Source organism: Saimiri boliviensis, chromosome 11 (assembly GCF_048565385.1).
Source record: "Saimiri boliviensis isolate mSaiBol1 chromosome 11, mSaiBol1.pri, whole genome shotgun sequence".
NCBI classification, from domain to species: domain Eukaryota; kingdom Metazoa; phylum Chordata; class Mammalia; order Primates; family Cebidae; genus Saimiri; species Saimiri boliviensis.
This window is the reverse complement of record NC_133459.1, coordinates 50,878,904-50,902,083: the sequence shown is the minus strand read 5'-3', so window position 1 is coordinate 50,902,083 and position 23,180 is coordinate 50,878,904. Positions and strand designations below refer to the sequence as shown.

General features: G+C 40.1%; 1 protein-coding gene across 12 annotated transcripts in view; it reads left to right on the top strand.

Moving 5' to 3' along the window:
* The window catches only part of TUT4 (terminal uridylyl transferase 4), a 163,200-nt gene that overhangs the window by 117,342 nt on the left and 22,678 nt on the right, over positions 1-23,180 (top strand). For 8 of the 12 annotated variants that reach the window (XM_074380822.1, XM_074380829.1, XM_010348963.2 and 5 more), the window contains 8 exons: positions 2,241-2,318; positions 2,464-2,641; positions 2,908-2,955; positions 3,043-3,125; positions 11,512-11,627; positions 13,170-13,390; positions 15,022-15,122; positions 20,391-20,838. In XM_074380822.1, the coding sequence (XP_074236923.1) occupies positions 2,241-2,318; positions 2,464-2,641; positions 2,908-2,955; positions 3,043-3,125; positions 11,512-11,627; positions 13,170-13,390; positions 15,022-15,122; positions 20,391-20,838 (1,273 nt within the window). The remainder of the gene's footprint in view (positions 1-2,240; positions 2,319-2,463; positions 2,642-2,907; positions 2,956-3,042; positions 3,126-11,511; positions 11,628-13,169; positions 13,391-15,021; positions 15,123-20,390; positions 20,839-23,180) is intronic. The other 4 variants (XM_003921551.4, XM_074380823.1, XM_074380828.1 and 1 more) reach the window with 3 other exon arrangements.

Below are 23,180 nucleotides of genomic sequence, written 5' to 3'. Positions count from 1 at the left end.
GCATCTGAAACTTTAAGGGTAAAATAATATACTTCAGCCTCTTAATATCTTTACTTCTTTCTTTGTTTCTTTTTTTTTTTTTTTTTTTTTGAGACGGAGTTTTGTTCTTCTTGCCCAGTCTGGAGTGCAATGGCACTATCTCGGCCCACCGCAACCTCCACTTCCCAAGTTCAAGCAATTCTCCTGCCTCAGCCTCGCGAGTAGCTGGGATTATAGGCATGTGCCACCATGCTTAGCTAATTTTGTATTTTTAGTAGTGATGGGGTTTCTCCATGTTGGTCAGGCTGGTCTCGAATTCCCAGCCTCAGGCGATCCACCCACTTCAGCCTCCCAAAGTGCTGGGATTACGTAGGTGTGAGCCACTGCTCCTGGCTTCTTCACTTCTTTCTTGAGGTCAGAGGTCCTTTGTCTTTTGTTTCAGATATTAATAGCTGTAATTAATTGCTAGTCTCTCACTTTTTTTTTTTTTTTTTGCTTTTGAGGCGGAGTCTCACGGTGTCACCCAGGCTGGAGTACAGTGGTGTGATCTCAGCTCATTTTAACCTCCACCTCCTGGGTTCAAGCGATTCTCTTGCTTCAGCCTCCAAGTAGCTGGGACTATAGGCACAAGCCACCACGCCTGGCCAATTTTTTGTTTTTAGTAGAGATGGGGTTTCACCATGTTGGCCAGGTGTATCTTGAATTCCTGACCTCAGGTGATCTGCCCGCCTCGGCCTCCCAAAGTGCTGGGATTATAGGCGTGAGCCACCACCCCTGGCCTCAGTCTTTCACTTTTTTGATTTATGAAATATCAGAATATATGCCAGGTGACTTTTGGTAAACTGTATCTATTTAAGTAATAATTAAATATAAAAAAGCAACTTCCTAGCCCTAGTCCCTGGAATCTTGATCTCTGTGTAACATACTTATGTAGTAAATATATTCATTCAGTAAACATATATTAAGTGTTCTCTGCGTGGCTTTGGTCTAGTAGGGTTCTGGGTTTCACAAATAAGCCACAAATAACTTAAATCTGAGAACAAAATTGGAGGGGCCAGTATCAATCACTGTCACCTCAAAAATGGAAAAGGCCATTGGAACAAGCCCACCTTATCTAGTGATTTTAAATGATATTCTAGTTTAACTATATATAGTCTGGGACCCATTAGTGGGGGTAGAGGGTAAAGAAAAGATAGTGTGGTATGTTTTTTCCATTTATAAACTACTGACTAGCTAATTTATATAGTCTTTTCTCATTTTTACTAGAAAAACCAAGCATTTAGGGAGATGATGGTCTTGCCCAGTATTATTGAAGTCAGTTACACAGTCATCTTATGGGATACTTTTCTTCTTGTAAAATAGCATTTTTTCTTCTCCTTCCTTAGGACAGTGAATTATCATTTATAATTAATAAGGTTTATAATCTTTATCAAAATGTAAGGGAAAGCTTTCTAATTTCTTTCTTTTTTTTTTCCTTTGGTGAGACTGAGTCTCGCCCTGTCGCCCAGGCTGGAGTTCAGTGGCGTGATCTTGGCTCACTGCAACCTCCGCCTCCTGGGTTCAAGTGATTCTCCTGCCTCAGCCTCACGAGTTGCTGGGATTACAGGCGCGTGCCACCACGCCTGGCTAATTTTTTTGTATCTTTAGCGGAGATGGAGTTTCACCATGTTGGCCAGACTGGTCTCAAATTCCTGAACTTGTGATCCACTTGCCTTGGCCTCCCAAAGTGTTGAGATTACAGGCGTAAGCCACTGTGCCCAGCTCTAATTTTCTATTTAAAAAAAATGATTGTTCAATTGCTTTTTAGCCTTACCTGATACAGATAAATGATTAAAGATACTAGGTCCCAAAACAGTTCTGTTGATTTTCTTTGGGTGCACAGTCAGTAGGTATTATCTGTTTTGTATTTTTATATCTATGATCCTTTGATGAAACTGCTGTTTTCGTTTTCTTTTTTTCATTTTGCTTCAGTATTCTTGGACTGCATGTGTTTTGATAGGCCAAGTAGGTAACATCAGATAACATCAAACGTATCATTTGGAGTTTGATGCTCTTAATATACCCTTTTCCAGCTTTGGTCTTGCTAATACGTTTTATTCATTAGTTTCTTGGCATCAAATTATACCATCATTCTAACATGTTCTTTTTGGAAGAAGTATTTCAGTATGTCTTTTAGGTAAATTCTAAAATGATACCAGAGTATTTGGGCCTTTGGGTTGGATCACTTGAAATCTAATAATACAATTAATTTTTTTATGCAGATCTTTGATGGAAAACAGATTCCACAGAGAATGGTTGATGGATGGAATGCTTTTTTCTTTGATAAAACAGAAGAACTGGTAATTTAAAAATAGTCTTTATGTTATAGAATGCTCACTGATGTGTGTTAGGATTTGTATAATTTAATAATTTTACTTGGGTTTGCTGTCCATATTTTGGATAGTACTGTATAGACATTGTTCCTTTCTTTTTCTTTATATGTAGAAAAAGCGTTTACCTTCACTTGGAAAGAACACAGAATCATTAGGGGAGCTTTGGTTGGGACTGCTTCGTTTCTATACTGAAGAGTTTGATTTCAAGGAATATGTAATTAGCATTCGGCAGAAAAAGCTTTTGACAACTTTTGAGAAGCAGTGGACATCCAAGTGCATTGCAATTGAAGGTAATTATTTAAGCTGATACTAATTCAGGAATAACCAAAATTTAGCCAAGGAAATTGAGGGGGAAACTGAAATACATTAGGATTTGGAATATTCTTCCATTTGACTTGTATCAGTTTTCATCCCTTAATCTGTAATTTTAGAGGAATGATTTGCTGATTTGTATATTCTGAGTACATTTAAGTATTAGACTTTAGTAATGTCTACTAAGTACATTTTTATGGTACAGTGAATGTAATTCTTAATAATTGATATATTTCTTTTATAGACCCTTTTGACTTGAATCATAACCTTGGTGCTGGAGTTTCTAGAAAGAGTAAGTTTTAAATATAGAGATTCTCTGATTTTAAAACTTTGACACGTTAATGTTTGCATTTTTATTGTTTTCTTCTTTCTTTAATAGTGACCAATTTCATCATGAAAGCATTTATCAATGGAAGGAAACTTTTTGGTACCCCTTTTTATCCACTCATTGGCAGAGAAGCTGTAAGTTTACATTATATGAATTGTGAACCTTTTCTTTTTTAAAATATAACAAGAAACTTAATCCTGTTTCCAATTGATATAGGGAAAGAGATGGTCATAGCTTTGTGTATTTTTTCTTATTGCATTTATCATAGCCCATAATGAGATATACATATTTTTTATTTTATTTGTTGAAACTATTTGTTAAATTCTGTCTTCTCCACTAGACTGTAAACTCCATGAAGACAGGATTCACATCTGTAAGGTTCACTTTTCTATTTCCAGTACATACATAGTGTTTGGCACATTGGATGTACCAAGTAAGCATTTGTTGAATGAATGAGAGTTAGATAATCAAGACTCTGGATTGTTGAATTTTAGGTGCTGCTCATTGTTCCTTATTTATCTTTAGAAATCTTGGTGAAAATGTACATAGAGAAGACAAAAGCAGAGAAAGACTTTATTATTTGTGGGGAGTTCTCTAGTTTTTGTATAGCTTTGGTAAGCTGAATTAGATGGCATGGAACGGAGAAGTTTCCTTTTGCCTGAATTGGGTGGCAGAGTGTCACACATTCCCCTTTGTCTCACTCTGGTTTTTGCCTGCTTTCTTATGGTTAGGGAGACTACAGTAGGTTTCAACTTCAGAGCAAGAGACTTAGAAGAAATCTCAAGAAAGAGAACAAATGTTATTAGTCAGGGTTCTCTTAAGACAGACAGCGCTAATAGGAGATATATATGAGTTTATTAAGTATTGATCACAAGATTTCAAGGTTCCACAGTAGATTGTCTGCAAGCTGAGGACCAAGGAGAGCCAGTTCGACTCCCAAAACTGAAGAACTTGGAGTCCGATGTTTGAGGGCAGGAAGCATCCAGCATGGGAGAAAGATGCAGGCTGGAAGGCTAGGCTTGTCTTGCCTTTTCACGTTTTTCTGCCTGCTTTATATTTGCTGGAAGATTATTATATTGTGCCCACCAGATTAAGGGTGGACATGCCTTCTCCAGCCTACTGACTCAAATGTTAATCTCTTTTGGCAACACTGATGCAGACACACCCAGGATTAATAGTTTGTATCTTTCAATCCAGTCAAATTGACACTCAGATTAACCATCACAACAAACATGCATTTACATTGCATAGTGAATATTCTTGAACTTGTTCAGTCCAGTTTCAGGTGTCTACTTTCTTGAGGGTAGAATAAGAAAAGCAGAGAGAAGTCTTTCTTCCCTTGGAGCACTGGTTCTCAGATACTTTCTATTTTCTATCCTCTTATGGGGGTGATAATAATTACAATGGAGAGAAATAAAATAATAAAATTTGAAACAGTGCCCAAAAAATGTAAGAACAAAATGACTAAAAAATGAAGAACTAAACAATAATTTTACTTTTTTTTTTGAGACAGAGTCCTGCTCTGTTGCCCATGCTGTATTCCAGTGGTGAGATCTTGGCTCACTGCAACCTCCACCTTCTGGATTCAAGTGATTCTCTTTCTTCCAGCCTCAGCCTCCCGAGTAGCTGGGATTTCAGGTGGCTGCCATCATGCCTGGCTGATTTTTGTATTTTTAGTAGAGACAAGGGTTTCACCCTGTTGGCCAGGTTTGATCTTGAACTCCTGACCTCAGGTGATCTTCCCGCCTCGGCCTCCCAAAGTCCTGGGATTACAGGCATGAGCCACTGTGCCTGCCCTGATTTTACTAATATTTTAATTGAAATAGAAACAATGAAAAACAGATCAAAACAAATATACTGTCAAAGCATTTTACTTGAGAATTATGAGAATTCCAACTATTTGTGTTTATATATGCAAGTGTTGCATGCAGTTAGACCTTTTGTTTATTTTTGTTTTTTTGATACGGGGTATTTCTCTGGTGCTCAGGCTGGAGTGCAGTGGTGCGATCATAGCTCACTGCAGCCTTGAACACCTGGGCTCAAGTGATCCTCCTGCCTTGGCCTCCTAAGTGCTGAAATTTCAGGCATGAGCCATCATGCTCAACACCATGTAGTGGCACTTTTTTTTTTTTTTAAAGATGGAATATCGCTCTGTTGCAGTGGTGCGATCTTGCCTCCCAGGTTGAAGCGATTCTCCTGCCTTGGCCTCCCGAGTAGCTGGTATTACAGGCATGTGCCACTACCCCCAGCTAATTTTGTATTTTTATTAGAGACAGGGTTTCACCATGTTGGTCACTGTGGTCTTGAACTCCTGACCTCAGGTGATCTACTCTTTTCAGCCTCCCAAAGTGCTGGGATTATAGGCGTGAGCCACTGTGCCTGGCTGAGACTTTTTAGTAGAATACTAAATTAGAGTCCTCAGTAAACTGGAAATGTGCCAATTTTAGTTTATGCATACAAATTTTTAGTAATTCTTAATAATGCAATATATTATAATTAGCCCTGAGTTACATATAAATATCAAAGTCTTTGGTCTTGAATGTCATTTGGGGCCTAGCAGAAGGGGCCCATGAGACTGCTAATCATTTTTTTATTTCCTTTATTCTCTTTCCAAAGTCAGTATATAGTATTCCATAACTTGGATATACTAGTTTATCTAACTTTTCTTTTGATGGACTTTTAAGTTATCTTCATTATATCAGTGTTATAACTTACACAGGTTGAGCTTCCCAAATCTGAAATCTGAAATTTACTGAGTACTCACATGACCCTGAAAGGAGATGCTCATAGGAGCATTTCAGATTTCAGATTTTCTGATTTGGGATGCTCAACTGGCATAAATATAATGCAAATATTCCAGAATCCAAAACACTTCTGACCCCAAGCATCCTGTATATTAAGGGATACTCAACCTGTATTGTCGAAAATATTCTTGTACGTAGTCTTTCATGCTTATACTTATTTCACTTCTAGTTACTGAGATTATCATAGCATAGAAGATATATTTGCCTTATTTCCTTAAATTAATGAAAGATAAAGAGAAGTATATTTCTTGTTCTTTCAATTATTTTTCTACATAATTACATCCTTTTATATATTGATCCATTTTGTCCCTGTCCATCAGCTGTCTTCTGTCATTTTTCTTCCCCATTTAACTTAGATTTTGTCTGGTCTCTAGCATATACCCTTTTTTTTCTTTTTTTTAAATGGAGTCTCACTCTGTCACCCAGGCTGGAGTGCAGTGGTGTCATCCCAGCTTACTGCAACCCCTACCTCCAGGGTTCAAATGATCCTCCTGCGCTGGCCTTCTGAGTAGCTGGGATTATAGGTGCAGGCGCACACCACCACGCCCAGATAATTTTTGGATTTTTTTGTAGAGACAGGATTTTACCACACTGGCCAGGCTGATCTCAAATTCCTGACCTCAAGTGATCTGTCCACCTTGGCCTTCCAGAGTACTGGGATTATAGGTGTGAGCCACTGTGGCCGGCCATCTAGCATATACCTTAAATTCCTTTGTGCCACTGTCCTTCCTGGGTACTCTCTGTATTCTGCCTCATATGAATTCTGCTATCCACCATGTGGCTCTGCTTGGGTAGCTGTTCACTAATGGATAAAAGTCAAAAAGCTAGACAGTTTTAAGTATATAGTACAATCATAAATGTTTAACCAGCCTCAACTGGACTTTCAATGCTGTCTGACAGTTGTATTTCTTTAGTTACCTTTAGCTCCTATTCTATTAGAAATATTTCAAATTTACTTATTTTACTCAAAATGCAGTATGCTGGCCAGGTGTGGTGGCTCACGCCTGTAATCCCAGCATTTTGGGAGGCTGAGGCAGGCGGATCATGAGGTCAGGAGTTTGAGACCAGCCTGGCCAACAGGGTGAAACCTTGTTTTTAAAGATAAAATAAAATAAAAACCTTGTTTTTAAAGATAAATATAAAAAAAAATTTTAGTTTCTCTACTAAAAATAAAATTAAATAAATAAATAAAGCCTGGTGTGGTGGCGTGCACCTGTAGTTCCAGCTACTTGGGAGGCTTTGGCAGGAGAATTGCTTGAACCCGGGAGCAGAGGTTGCAGTGAGCTGAGATGGTGCCAGTGCTCTCCAGCCTGGGCAACAGAACGAGACTCTGTCTCAAAAAACAAAACAAAAAAAATGCAGTATGGCCTGCACTTTGTCCCACCCTTTACCTCTCCCCTTCTCACTCCAGTAGATGCTTTTCCTCTGGGACAGTACATAGTATCAAATAGTCCTTTAGCTTTCTGCTTCTAGATCTATAAATCTGCCTGCATCTGCAGGTATCCTTCCTTTATGAAAGATTAGTTTTTACATATGTACTCTAGATTATTCTCTCTGCTCTGTATCTTCAACCTCTTCATCTGTGAAAAACATTTTCAGTTAAAATACATAAAATGTAATGGCAGATCAGCATTTACAGATGAACAGTTGCTACCAATTTGAATGATAGGGAATACTAACTTTGAACTCCAATTAAGTGAACTATTATCTGCCTCTAAAATAATTATATTCTTATTAGTCAACTTATAAAAAAAATTGTATCTAATTATTACTATTAGCATATTTAACATTTCTTCAGTAAAATTTTTTGTGGAAATTTGTTTTCTCTTATTATATAAGTACCTATATTACATCTTCAATTTTGTCACAACACCTAAAATATTTACTACTTGACTCTTTACAGAGTAAGTTTGCTCGCCTCAGGTGTAGACCACCCTAACTAGGGCGTAAGGATAGAGAAAAGTGGATTCAAGAGATATTCAGTAATAGAATGGATACAACTTGGTCATTAATTAGAAGTAATGGGTGAAAGAGAAGAAGTTAAGATGCTTCCTAGGTTTCTGTCTTAAGCAACTGGGTAAATTAAGACCTTTATTTTGTCCCGGCAAAAAAATAGGATGGTGATTTTAGTTAGTTATATTGATTTATCAGTAGTAATGAAGAATTATATCTCTCATCTTTTTAAAAAAAAATACAGGATGGGCATGGTGGCTCATTCACATAATCTTATTACTTTGGAAACCCAGGGCAGGAAGATCGCTTGAGGTTGGGAGTTCAAGACCAGCCTGGCCAACATAGTGAGATGCTGTCTCTAAAAAACAAACCAAACCAAACAGCTTCATTGGAATAGAGTCCACATTATGTACAACTCATTGTGCAATTCAGTGTTTTTTATTATATACAGGATTGTGCAACCATCACCACAATTTAATTTTAGAACATTTTTGTCGTCTCTAAAAGAAACGCTTGTCCCTATTAGCAGTCAGTTCTCATTCCCTCTCTTCCCCTCTTCTCAAACTACTAATCCACTTTTTGTCTCTGTAGATTTGCCTATTTTGGACATTTCAGAAATCATATGATATGTAACATTTTGAAACTGACTTCTTTCATTTAGCATGATGTTTTCAAGATTCATTCATGCTGTACCATATATATATCAGTACTTCATTCTCTTTTTATGGCTGAAAAATATTCTATTGTATGGATAGACCATATTTCATTATTCATTCATCAGTTTTTGTACATTTGTTTCTACTTTTTGGCTTTTTATGAATAATGCTGTTGTAAATATTTGTATGCAAATTTTTGTGGGAATGTATGTTTTCATTTCTCTTGGTATATACTTAATAGTGTAATTGCTGTGTTATTTTGATAAATTAACTTTTCAAGGAACTGTTTTCTAAAGTGGCTGTGCTACTTTACATTCCCATCAGCAAAATGTGGGTTCTAGTTGTTCTGTATCCTCACCAATACTTGTTACTGTCTTTTTAAAGATATAGCTGTCCTATTGGGCATGTCCGTTATACTTTTACCCTTGAGTTTAGGTAGATTTGAAGACAGCTAAGCGGACATGTTCTCTTGCTTTCTAGAAGGATGGACATCATTTAAGACCAACTAGTCTTTGTGACAGTGCAAAACTAAGTTAAAGCCTAGAAGGATAAGCAAGGTGCAAAGATAAAGCAAAAATAAGTCTGGTTCTAAGACCTGGGAAAATTATTTACTTCTTTTTGGCTCCCTACCTTTTCTTTACTTCTGCTCTTCTTTACATAACACATGTTACATGTTCTTAAAAAGCTGTATTAAATCCAATTATATATTGCTTCTTGACAGTTTGGCTAAGATCAAGTCTAAATTCAGTCATATTTCTTTTTTTTTCTTTCTTTTTTTTTTTTTTTTTTGAGGCGGAGTTTCGTTCTTGCTGCCCAGGCTGGAGTGCAATGGCACGATCTCCGCCTCCTGGGTTCAGGCAATTCTCCTGCCTCAGCCTCCTGAGTAGCTGGGATTACAGGCACACGCCACCATGCCCAGCTAATTTTTAGTATTTTTAGTAGAGACGGGGTTTCACCATGTTGACCAGGATGGTCTCGATCTCTTGACCTCGTGATCCACCCGCTTCGGCCTCCCAAAGTGCTGGGATTACAGGCTTGAGCCACCGCGCCCGGCCCTTTTTTTTTTTTGAGATGGAATTTTGTTCCTGTTGCCCAGGCTGGAGTACAATGGCGCAATCTCAGTTCACCACAACCTCCACGTCCTGGGTTCAAGCAGTTCTCCTGCATCAGCCTCCTGAATACCTGGGATTACAGGCCTGTGGCATCCACACCTGGCTAATTTTGCATGTTTCGTAAAGACGGGGTTTCTCCATGTTGGTCAGGCTGGTCTTGAACTCCCAACCTCAGGTGATTCCCCTGTCTTGGTCTCCCAAAGTGCTGGGATTACAGGCATGAGGCACTTTACCCAGCAGTTCAGTCATATTTCACATAAACCAGAGAATTGCTTTTTTTGTTGTTGTTGTTATTTACTTATTTATTTGTTTATTTATTTATTTATTTTTGAGACGGAGTTTCACTCTTGTTACCCAGGCTGGAGTGCAATGGCGCGATCTCGGCTCACCGCAACCTCCGCCTGCTGGGTTCAGGCAATTCTTCTGCCTCAGACTCCTGAGTAGCTGGGATTACAGGCACGCACCACCATGCCCAGCTAATGTTTTATATTTTTACTAGAGACGGGGTTTCACCGTGTTGACCAGGATGGTCTCAATCTCTTGACCTCGTGATCCACCCACCTCGGCCTCCCAAAGTGCTGGGATTACAGGCTTGAGCCACGCGCCCGGCATTACTTATTTATTTTTATATTTTAGTGACAGGGTTTCGATACTCTGTTGAGGCTGGAGTGCAGTGGCTATTATAGGCATAGTCATTATGCACTACAGCCGCAAATTCCTGACCTCGAGTGATCCTCCCATATCAGCCTCCTGAGTAGCTGGGTCTATAGGCTTTTGTTTTGTTTTGTTTTTTGAGATGGAGTCTCTCTCTGTTGCCCAGGCTAGGGTGCAGTGACATGATCTGGCTCACTGCAACCTCCACCTCCTGGATTCAAGCAACTCTCCTTTCTCTTCCTCCTGGAGCTAGGATTAAAGGCACACACCACCTTGCTCAGCTAATTTTTGTGGTTGTGTTCTTTTTTTTTTTTTCTTGAGACAGAATTTCACTCTGTCACCCAGGCTAGAGTGCAGTGGCATGATTTTGGCTCGCTGCAGCCTCTGCAACCTGGGTTCAAGCATTCTCCTGCCTCTGCCTCCTGAGTAGCTGGGATTTTAGGCACCTGCCACTGCACCTGGCTGATTTTTGTAGTTTTAGTAGAGACGGGGTTTCGCCATTTTGCCCAGGCTGGTCCTGAACTTCTGAGTTCGGCCTTGCAAAGTGCTGGGATTACAGGCGTGAGCCACTGCCTCTGGCCTAATTTTTATGTTTTTAGCAGAGATGGGGTTTCACTATGTATGTTGTCCAGGCTCGTCTCAAACTCCTGATCACAGGTGATCCTTCTGCCCCGGCCTCCCAAAGTGGTGGGATTACAGGCATGAGTCACTGGGCTGAGCCTACAGGCAGTTTTGTACAGAGAATTCCTTTCCAGAAGTAACCCAATATAGCAGAAAGCATAAGTTTTGTAGTGAGACAGACTTAGCTCTAAATCTTTTATCTGAGACTTAACTTTTTTTTTTTTTTTTTTTACTATGGGCAGATTACTTGAACTTCTTAATCTCAGGTTTCCCATCTATAAAGTGAGGGTGAAAATAGTATCTACTTTATTGAGGTTTTTCTTTTTTTTTTCTTTTTTTTTTTTTTTTTTGTATTTTTAGTAGAGATGGGGTTTCACCATATTGACCAGGATGGTCTCGATCTCTCGACCTCGTGATCCACCCGCCTCGGCCTCCCAAAGTGCTGGGATTACAGGCTTGAGCCACCGCGCCCGGCGGTTTTTCTTATTCACCTATAGCTTCTTTGTATAATGTCATGCGGATGTAATTTGGTTAGTACTATTAGCAACTGTGATGATGATTGTGAATCTTATTTTCATATCATGGTTTTAGTTATGAACTATTTGTTGCTGTTTATTTTCTTTGTAAAAATAAACGATGTTTTCATCTTGGTCGTCTTTCCATTTGAATTTAAAATATTTTATAGTGATTCTTTCTAGTGAAACTGCATTTTCTCCCTAGGAGTACTTCTTTGATTCCAGAGTATTAACAGATGGAGAACTCGCTCCCAATGATAGATGTTGCCGTGTGTGTGGAAAAATAGGCCACTACATGAAAGACTGCCCTAAAAGGAAAAGGTTGGCAAATGAATATATCAACATTTTGAGGAAAATAAATCAGAGGCCAATTTGTAGCTATAATTATGCTCAGAAATGTTTAAGTGAGAAAGTTCAGGATATTAAATTATACCTAAGGTAAATGTTCATTTGAGTGGAATTTTATAATATGGTAAGATTTATGTATGGGATAATAATATCTTCTAACATTCATTTGTTCATTTATTTATTAATTCACTCAGGTGTTTTTTGAGACATGGTCTCAACGCTGTCACCCAGGCTGGAGTACAATGGTGCAATCTCGGCTGACTGTACCCTCCGCCTCCTGGGTTGAAGCGATTCTCCTGCCTCAACCTCCCGAGTAGCTGGGATTACAGGCACACACCACCATGCCTGGCTAGTTTTTTAAATCTTTTGTAGAGACAGGGTTTCACCAATGTTGGCCAGGCTGGTCTCGAACTCCTGACCTCATGATCCACCCATCTTGGCTTTCCGAAGTGTTGGGATTACAGGCCTGAGCCACCATGCCCAGTCAGTTGTTTTTTTTTTTTTTTTTTTTTTTTAAATCGAAGAAGCATTTATTGACACCTACTATTCGTTGGAAACTGCTAGAAGCCAAGAAATAAAAGTGACCAAGATATTGGGTTCTTGCTGAGGATCTCAGTCATGCAGACCAATAATTAAAATGCAATTAATGGAATCCTTGAGATATATGCTGTGAGTTATGCTTAAAGATCTTAGGGAATGTTCATCTATGTACCTCCTCAAAAATATATCTACGAATTATAGTATAGGTTCTGTATACTACGATAGGTCAGGAAGGTCTCTTTCTTTTGTCATCAAGTCTGGCGTAATATAAAAACTTGGAAGTTTTGAAACAGAACAAACTTCCAGTTTCCATCATAGCTATTTACTGACTGTTAAATTTAGTCAAGACACTTATCTTTTCTTAGCCTCAGTTTCTTTTTCTTTTTTTTTTTTTTTTGAGACGGAGTTTCGCTCTTGTTACCCAGGCTGGAGTGCAATGGCATGATCTCTGCTTACCGCAACCTCCACCTCCTGGGTTCAGGCAATTCTCCTGTCTCAGCCTCCTGAGTAGCTGGGATTACAGGTACGCACCACCATGCCCAGCTAACTTTTTGTATTTTTAGTAGAGACGGGGTTTCACCATGTTGACCAGGATGGTCTTGATCTCTTGACCTTGTGATCCACCCGCCTCGGCCTCCCAAAGTGCTGGGATTACAGGCTTGAGCCACCGCACCCGGCCAACCTCAGTTTCTTTTTAAAACTTGAGGTAATAAATATCAACCTATAAGGATTGTTAAAGGTTTAAAATTTGATATTTAAAAAAATTTAACATAATGTTGTTTTACAAAACTACTGGAAAACCCAGTTTCTGCCAAATGAGCAGGTATGCCATAAATGTTTGTTCCCTTGCCTTCAAAAAGATGCGTGAAATGATGGGCATGTTAGTCTTTTTGATATTGTGAGAGTCCTGCATAATTTAGTTTGTCTGTGACTTACTTAATTTACAAGTCCCTAGCCCCACATTATTGGTATCAGCAGTTTACTGTTTAGACTAAAGAAGAAAGACAGTGAAGAAGAGAAGGAAGGGAATGAAGAAGAGAAAGACTCCCGAGACACTGACCCCCGAGACCTCCACGACACTCGAGACTTTAGAGACCCCAGAGACCTCAGATGTTTTATATGTGGAGATGCTGGACATGTACGAAGGGAGTGCCCAGAGGTTAAGCTGGCCCGTCAGAGGAATAGCAGTGTAGCAGGTAAACAGAAAAGGCCAAACAGTTTCTAATAGAAATGAAGTCATTTATTTTGATGTCATGCTAAAGGATCCTTATTCCTCTCTATTGCAAACCTAATTGTATGATTTTGGACCACCACGCCTGGCTAATTTTTGTATTCTTCTTTAGTACAGAGGGGGTTTCACCATGTTGGTCAGGCTGGTCTCAAACTCCTGACTTTGTGATTTAACTGCCTTGACCTCCCAAAGTGCTGGGATTACAGGCGTGAGCTACCATGCCCTTATAATTTCTTAAAGAGATAAAATTTATTTGTTTTTATTTTGTTATTATTATTATTTTTTTTGCTGCTACCGTTTGCCAACTCACTGAGCATAAAGAGATAAAATTTAGACCAGGCGTCCCCAAACTGCGGCCCATGGGCCGCATGCGGCCCCCTGAAGCCATTTATCCGGCTCCCCGCCGCACTTCAGGAAGGGGCACCTCTTTCATTGGTGGTCAGTGAGAGGAGCACAGTATGTGGCAGCCCTCCAACGGTCTGAGGGACAGTGAACTGGCCCCCTGTGTAAAAAGTTTGGGGACGCCTGATTTAGACAGTGAGGCTTTTACTTTGAATAGTACTTGGATAAGTTTATTTTCAAGATCTCCACAGTCTTGTTGTATTCTGTTTTATCTCGCTGTAAGTATTCTTTGGATTTATTTTTTTAAGTTTTTTGGAGATAGAGTTTCCTTCTTGTCACCCATGCTGGAGTGCAGTGGCGCAGTCTTGGTCTCTTGAGTAGCTGGGATTACAGGCGCCTGCCACTACGCCAGGCTAATTTTTGTACTTTTAGTAGACACAGGGTTTCACCATGTTGGCCAGGCTGGTCTCCAACTCCTGACCTCAGATGATCCACCTGCCGTAGCCTCCCAAAGTGCTGGGATTACAGGTGCACACCTGGCCTAATTTTTGGATTTGAGTCAGACTCTTCATCTGTTTCTCTCGCTATCAGTATAACATTCTTTACAAGAGATTTTGTTTTCCTAGAAACGTATTGGAGAAATTATATTTTTTCGCACTGCTGCTGTGAGAGAGGGATATCTGTTCATGTTGTATTTCACAAAGAATTTTGAGAATTAAATAGTAACCCAAGGAAGAGTTTATTGAAAGAAAAGAAAGAACGTTTTAGAAGTGGTGATTTCCAGTTGCTCAGATTCTTATTGCAGAAATTGTGTGTGTGTGTGTGTGTGTGTGTGTGTGTGTGTGTCTGAGAGAGAGAGAGAGAGAGAGTCTTGCTCTTGTTGCCCAGGATGGAGTCCAGTGGTATCATCATAGCTCATTGCAGCTTTGACCTCAGATTCAAGTGAGCTCCCCACTTCAGCCTCCCAAAGTACCAGGATTACAGATAGAAGCCACTGCAGCCAGCCAGAAAGCATTTATTCTTGTCTCTAGGATCAGTGTATTTTTTTCTTGATTTGCTAGATTGAAAAATGGCTTTTAAAAGTAGCTCAGTTGCTACAAGTCCTTCACTAATATACTTGTAGTTTAAAAGTCGTTAAGTTTATAAAATTGGAGAGATATTTGAGATTCTTCTACATAAGAAGGGAGTTTACTTATTGTCATTTCTCTGCTACTTTCCTTATCTCTTGATTCTCTTTGTGATGCCTTCTCTTAGCAGCCCAGCTGGTCCGCAACCTTGTAAATGCTCAACAGGTGGCTGGTTCAGCTCAGCAGCAGAGTGATCAGTCCATAAGGACTAGACAGTCCTCAGAATGTGTAAGTACTCTGTCTGTCAATGTGTTAGTCTTTGAGTGATAGTGTTTTCTCTCAGGCTGGGAAATAGAATCTTCCAGATTACATCGTGCTTTGTATAAATGTCCTTACTAGGCGCATAGGTGGAATGGGTATTCCTTTTGGAATAATGTAGATCTGGGTTCTTGTCTATAGACAAGCTACTTAACTTAAATGAGCCTACTCTTCAATTGTAAAATAACTACCTAATAAGATGAATTAAAAATAAGGTAATAACTTTGAGGTTTCAGACTTTGCTTAATGGAAAGATATCAGTGCGATTAATAAAAATAGACATGGGGGCTGGGCGTGGTGGCTCACGCCTGTAATCCCAGCACTTTGGGAGGCCAAGGCGGGTGGATCATGAGGTCAAGAGATCGAGACCATCCTGCTCAACATGGTGAAACCCCGTCTCTACTAAAAATACAAAAAATTAGCTGGGCATGGTGGCGCGTGCCTGTAATCTCAGCTACTCAGGAGGCTGAGGCAGGAGAATTGCTTGAACCCAGGAGGCGGAGGTTGCGGTGGTGAGCCGAGATCGCGCCATTGCACTCCAGCCTGAGTAACAAGAGCAAAACTCTGTGACTCAAAAAAAAAAAAAAACAACAAATAAAAATAGACATGGTCAAGAGATCGAGACCATCCTGGTCAACATGGTGAAACCCCGTCTCTACTAAAAATACAAAAAAAATTAGCTGGGCATGGTGGCACGTGCCTGTAATCCTAGCTACTCAGGAGGCTGAGGCAGGAGAATTGCCTGAACCCAGGAGGCGGAGATTGTGGTGAGCCGAGATCGCGCCATTGCACTCCAGCCTGGGTAACAAGAGCGAAACTCCTTCTCAAAAAAAAAAAAATAAATAAAATAAAAATAAAAATAGTCATAAAAATTGAGATGTTTTAGGCATGTAGTATTGTTAAGGCAGTATATACATGGCATTTTGCTTATGTGAAACTTGTGTCTTCTCATAGCTTGGCATAGTGATACCTAGTGAAATACACCCTGTAAAAAAATAATATTGAATGAGAATTCAGACTCATAAGTTTATTTTATTTATTTTTTCTTTTTGTTGAGACAGAGTCTCACTCTGTCGCCTAGGCTAGAGTGCGGTGGTGCGATCTGGGCTCACTGCAACCGCCTTACTCCTGGGATCATGCAATTTTGTCTCCATCTCCTGAGTTGCTGGAAGTATAGGTGATGCCACCACAGCCAGCTAATTTTTGTATTTTTAGTAGACATGGGTTTTACCATATTGATCAGGCTATTCTTGAACTCCTGGCCTCAGGGAATCCACCTGCCTCAGCCCCCCACAGTGCTGGAATTACAGATGTGAGCCATTGTGGCCAGCCCACACTCATAAGTTTAATATTAAGTTTCCTGAGTTGCTTTTAACCTTTGTGTAAGTCTGTTTTCACCTTGTACTTCTTAGATTAATTAATAATTACTCTAAATAACACTCTAAATCTGACATAATGTTCAGTGCTTTACACTTAGCAAATTTAATCTTTCGAGTGGCCATGTCAGGTGGTAGGTATTAGGTATTAGTAGGATCAAATTTTATATATTGGGAAACTGAGAAAAAGAGATTATACAATCAAACCGAGGTCTTTCTGGTTTCAAATCTGTTAATCGTTTAACATGCTAAATCTAATATGATTTGTGTCTTAGAAAAAACTCTTAGAGTATTTGAAGAATATTAGGGAGAATCTTTGGAAAACATTTAGGAAATTTTCCACCCTCACCTTAAACACTTGAATACCTATTGTGTGCCTGATGCTTTCATAAACAACAGTCACATTTAATGTAGTTAACATTTGTTGAGTGTAAGCTATGTGCTATACATGCATTCATTCTTTGTGATTATATTTCAAAAATACAGAAAATAATAAATATCATTACCAGGCTTTAACAGTTTTTAACATTGTTATTTAGCTTAATTTAAAAATTACCCTCAGTTGAAACCCCTGAACATTCTTCTTCGATCCTATTCCTATTTTAAAACCTCAAAATCTTCTCAAAAACCTGAGGCAAAGTCTGATTTTACTTTTATAGGTAAAGGAACTGAGTTTTAAGTTTTGAGCCTGAGGTCAATAGACACCTGGAATCAGAACATGGACCCTCAGGCTCTCTGTCACCAAAACTTATGTTCTAACCATTTTTCTATGCTGCCCTAATTTTCATTTTCTGCCTCTAGTCCTCACATTTTTCTCACCTGTGCTTTTGGAAAGAGAATATCTAATGGACATTGCTATTCTGATCTCTAATAATTAGCACCTCAACATGTCTAAAATGTAGTTAATCTTTCCTTCCAACCCCCAGATCTTGCCTCTTTTTCCTGTGTTTTATATCTCATTGAATAATCTATTTTCTATCTCATTTCCAAAACTTTTCCCACTCCTTCAAGCTCTATATCCAGTCACTAAGTCTTACTGTTTCTGCCTTTTAAAAAGCTGAATATGGCCGGGCGCGGTGGCTCACGCCTGTAATCCCAGCACTTTGGGAGGCCAAGGTGGGTGGATCACGAGGTCAAGAGATCGAGACCATCCTGGTCAACATGGTGAAACCCCTGTCTCTACTAAAAATACAAAAAGTTAGCTGGGCATGGTGGCGCGTGCCTGTAATCCCAGCTACTCAGGAGGCTGAGGCAGGAGAATTGCCTGGACCCAGGAGGTGGAGGTTGCGGTGAGCTGATATCGCACCATTGCACTCCAGCCTGGGTAACAAGAGCGAAACTCCGTCTCCAAAAAAAAAAAGAAAAATGCTGAATATGGTGCCTCACTCCTGTAAACCCAGCACTTTGGGAGGCCTAGGTGGGCGGTTCACCTGAGGTGAGGAATTGAGACCAGCCTGAATAACATGGTGAAACCCCATCTCTACTAAAAATACAAAAAAATTAGCTGAACATGGTGGGTCACACCTGTAATTCCAGCTACTTGGGGGACTGAGGCAGGAGAATTGCCTGAACCTGGGAGTCGGAGATTGCAGTGAGCCAAGATTGCACCACTGCATTCCAGCCTGGACAACACAGCGAGATTCTGTCTCAAAAAAATAAAAAAAAAAATCTTAACAGCCATTTGCTTCCCTCTATCCCTGTTTATATTTCCTTAGCCTAGACTACTGTCATCTCAGGACTGCTGTATATAGCAGCCTCCTAATCAGTCTTAGCAGCCTTTTAGTTTTATTTATTTATTTATTCATACATTTATATTTGAGACAGGGTCTTGCTCTGTTGCCCAGGCTGGAGAGTGATAGCACAATCACAGCTCACTGCAGTCTCAACCTCCCAGGCTCAGGTGATTCTCCCATGTCAGCCTCCCGAGTAGCTCAGACTACAGGCATGTATCACCACACTTGGCTGATTTTTTATTTCTTGTAAAGATGCAATTTCGACATGTTGCCCTGGCTGGTCTCAAAATCCTGAGCTCAAGGGATCTGCCCACCTCAGCCTCCCAAAGTGCTAGGATTATAGGCTTGAGCCACTGTGCCAAGCCTGTCTTTCATCGGCCTTTAAAAAAAATTCTCTATTTTATTCTTACTAAACCACAGTAATCTTTCCAAAGTGCAGATTGACTATGTTCCTGACCTGTTTAAAACGCTTCAGTGGCGGGACACAATGGCTCATGCCTGTAATTCTAACAGTTTAGGAGGTCGAGGCAGGCAGATCACGAAGTCAAGAGATCAAGACCGTACTGGCTAACATGGTGAAACCTCGTCTCTACTTAAAAGAAAATAGAAAAAATTAGCTGGCCGTAGTGGTGTGAGCCCGTAGTACCAACCACCCGGGAGGCTGAGGCAGGAGAATTGCTTGAACCCAGAAGGCAGAGGTTGCAGTGAGTCGAAATCGCACCACTGCACTCCAGCCTGGGCGACAGAGTGAGACTCTGTCTCAAAAAAAAAGGCCGGGCACGGTGGCTCACACCTGTAATCCCAGCACTTTCAGAAGCCGAGTTGGGCAGATCACAAGGTCAAGAGTTCAAGACCAGCCTGGCCAACATGGTGAAATCCCATCTCTACTAGAAATACAAAAATTAGCTGGGCATAGTGGTGTGCGCCTGTAATCCCAGCTACTCAGGAGGCTGAGGCAGGAGAATCGCTTTAGGAGGTTGCAGTGAGCCAAGACCATGCCATTGCACTCCAGCCTGGGCAACAGAGCAAGACTGTGTCTCAAAAAAAGGGAAAAAAACCTTCAGTGGTTTACCACTGCACTTAGGAGACAGTCTAAATTACAAGGCTTATAAGACACTTCATTGTCTTGCCCATATTTAGGTCTTCAGCCTCAGCCATTACCCTGCCATTATACTCCAGTAATATTAAACTTCTTTCAGATTCCAATTACTTTAAAAAGGCATGTGTTTTCATACCTCTAGACCTTCAATCAAATTGAACATTCTTCTTCTCCCCTTATCTCTACATTCTTGTATCAGACTGATTTTTTCTTTACCCTGAGTCTCAGCTTAAAGGTTTTTGGGAAGCTTTCCTTGATTCCTTTCCTCCTCCTAAAGTGGTTTTAGGTGTTCCTGCTCTGGGATTTCATTATACAGTTAACTCGAACAAAACAGGTTTGAACTGCATTGATCTACTTACACATGAATTTTTTTCCAACACATTGTGGTTGCAAAATTCAGTAGTCTCAAGATGCAAAACCTAAGTATTCGGGGGGCCAACTTTTTGTTTATGTGGGTTTTGCAGTGCTGACTGTGGGACTTTAGTATAGGAGGATTGTGGGGGTCCTGGAACCAATCCCCTGCGTATCCTGAGGGACAACTATACACTACACATTCTGTATCATAGTACTTATTATACTTATTGTGATTGCTTATGTAATCTTCACCTGCTCTCCTCATCCCCCATAAACGTTAAGATCCATGAGGGCATACTTGTTAGTATTACATTTTTATTACCTAGAACAGTATTAAGTACATAATTGACACAGTTAATACTTGGGGAGGGACTAAATGAAAGTGAGTATGAGATGTTTAGATGGAATTCTTGAGTTCGCAATGGGAAATATGTGTTCTGCCCGATGGGAACCATGTCTGGGCTTTCTTTTCTTTGGACAATACAGAGATTTGTGAGGTAGTATCTACTTGAGATGGGGATTTGAGTGCCTCTGGAAGATCTCATTATTTGTTATGATATACATCATAGAATTCTGTTTATAAAGTTTCAAATTTTGTATTTTTATCTCTACTTTTATAAAATTAAGATGTTTTAAAATTAATTTTAAAATGTGTGTGTGTGTTTTTTTTCTGTAGTCTGAATCACCGTCTTATTCTCCTCAGCCTCAGCCATTTCCACAGAACTCTTCCCAGTCAGCTGCTATTACCCAGCCTTCATCTCAGCCAGGATCCCAACCTAAGCTTGGCCCACCTCAGCAGGGAGCTCAACCTCCCCATCAGGTCCAGATGCCACTGTATAACTTTCCGCAGTCACCACCAACTCAGTATTCTCCCATGCACAATATGGGATTGTTGCCAATGCACCCTCTCCAGATCCCTGGTCCATCCTGGCCCATCCATGGTCCAGTGATCCACTCTGCACCAGGCAGTGCCCCCAATAATATTGGCCTGAATGATCCCAGCATCATCTTTGCACAGCCTGCTGCTAGACCTGTGGCAATTCCTAACACATCTCACGATGGACACTGGCCACGTACTGTGGCTCCAAATTCCCTGGTGAACAGTGGTGCAGTGGGGAATTCAGGTAACCTTTCGTTTTCTTCTTTTGTAATCTGTTTGTCTATAGAAACAATGTTAGGAAAAACAAGGAAAGCAGTATTTGTGGAGGCATACTACAGGATAAGATAAAGATTAAAAGTATGGACTCTGGATTCTGACTGCCTGGATTAGAATCCTGACCCTACCATCTATTATGTAGCTTGGGCAATTACTTAATCTCTTTGTGCATTGGTTTTATCTGTAAAATAGGGCATCTAACCTACCTGTTGTAAATGTTAAATGAGGTGTAATACACATAAATAATAGCTATTATTTTAGTGTTTTTAAAAATTTTCACTGCCACCCTGTATGGTGTAGGTATTGTTATATAGAGAGTTGATGAAATTGAAGAGTTAAGTAACTTAATTGTCTTACCGTCATGGTTAATAATGGTACCTTAGCTGGGTATGGTGGCTCACGCCTGTAATCCCAGCACTTCGGGAGGCTGAATTGGGTGGATCACCTGAAGTCAGGAGTTCAAGACCAGGCTGGCCAACATGGTGAAACCCTGTCCCTAGCAAAAATACAAAAATTAGCCAGGCGTGGTGGTGAGTGCCTGTAATCTCAACTACTTGGAACGCCGAGGCAGGAGAATCACTTGAATGCAGGCAGTGGAGATTGCAGTGAGCTGAGATTACAGCATTGCACTCTAGCCTGGGTGTCAGAGCAGGACGCTGTCTTAAAACAAAAACAAAAACGAGGAAACCAAATAATAATAATAATGGTAGGTCCAAGATTTAAACTAATTTCTTTGTTCAAAACTGTGCTGCTTGCCCTAGACACTGTTATTTCTCATTAAGGAACAATTATTTTAAAAAGAAAAAATATTATTAACATTTTTAAAAGTTTTTTTCTGATATCTAAATAATACATCTTCCTTGTAGAGTATTTGAGAAATAAATCATCTGTCATCTCAATTCCTAGACATAAATACTAGGAAATATTTTGATATATTACCATTCAGTCATTTAAAAAAAATTGCCTATTTAAGAAAATAATTGATACATGCCATAAATTGTTTTATATCCAGCTTAAAAATATACATATTTATAATATAAATATTTATACACACTTAAACGTGCACACACAGGCTAGCACAGTGGCTCACACCTGTAATCCCAGAACTTTGGGAGGCTGAGGTGGGCAGATCATTTGCGGCCAGGAGTTCGAGACCAGCCTGGGCAACATGACAAAACTTGTCTCTACTAAAACTACAAAAATTAGCTGGGTGTGGTGGTGTACACCTGTAATCTCAGGTACTCAGAAAGGTGAGTCAGGAAAATTGCTTGAACCTAGGGAAACCGAGGTTGCAGTGAGTTGATTACACCATTGCACTCCAGGCTGGGCAAAAAGAGTGAGACTGTCTCAAAAAAAAAAAAAAAAAGACACACCCACCTACATATATATAGAGAGAAAGACAAAAATCTCATAGTGTTGTCCAGGTTGGAATGCAGTGGCTAGTCACAGTCCAATCTAGCACACTGTAACATTGAACTTCTGGGCTTAAGCGCTCCTCCTGCCTTAGCCTCCTGAATAGCTGTGGGACTACAGGTATACACCACTGCACCTGGCTTATTCTCAGCTTTTTAGTGATAATTATTTTTAGGAACTATTATGGAGGCCAGGTGCAGTGGCTCACATCTGTAATCCTAGCACTTTGGGAGGCCGAGGTGGGTAGATCATGAGGTCAAGAGATTGAGACCATCCTGGCCAACATGGTGAAACCCCATGTCTACTAAAAAATACAAATAAGTATTTTTATACAGCATGTGATGGTTTGTGCCTATAGTCCCAGCTACTTGGAGGCTGAGGCAGAATTACTTGAACCTGGGAGGCAAAGGTTGCAGTGAGCCGATATTGCGCCTCTGCACTCCAGCCTGGACACAGAGTGAGACTCTGTCTCAAAAATAAAAAAGAACTATTAAGGAAATTTTGAAACATACATAAAAGAGACCCCCTCCCCATTAACCAACTTTTAACAGTTACCAATAATTTGCTGTCTTTTATCTGACTCCTTACCATTAAAAATAATTTTGGCCGGCTGGGCACGGTGGCTTACACCTGTAATCCCAGCACTTGCAGTGAATCACGAAGTCAAGAGATTGAGAGCATCCTGGCCAACATGGTGAAACCCCGTCTCTATTAAAAATAGAAAAATTAGCTGGGCGTGGTGGCCCATGCATGTAATCCTAGCTACTCAAGAGGCTGAGGCGAAAGAATGGCTTGAACCCAGGAGGTGGAGGTTGCAGTGAGCCGAGATTGCACCACTGCACTCCAGCCTAGCAACAGAGTGAGACTCCTTTTAAAAAAAAATTTTTTTTTAAATTA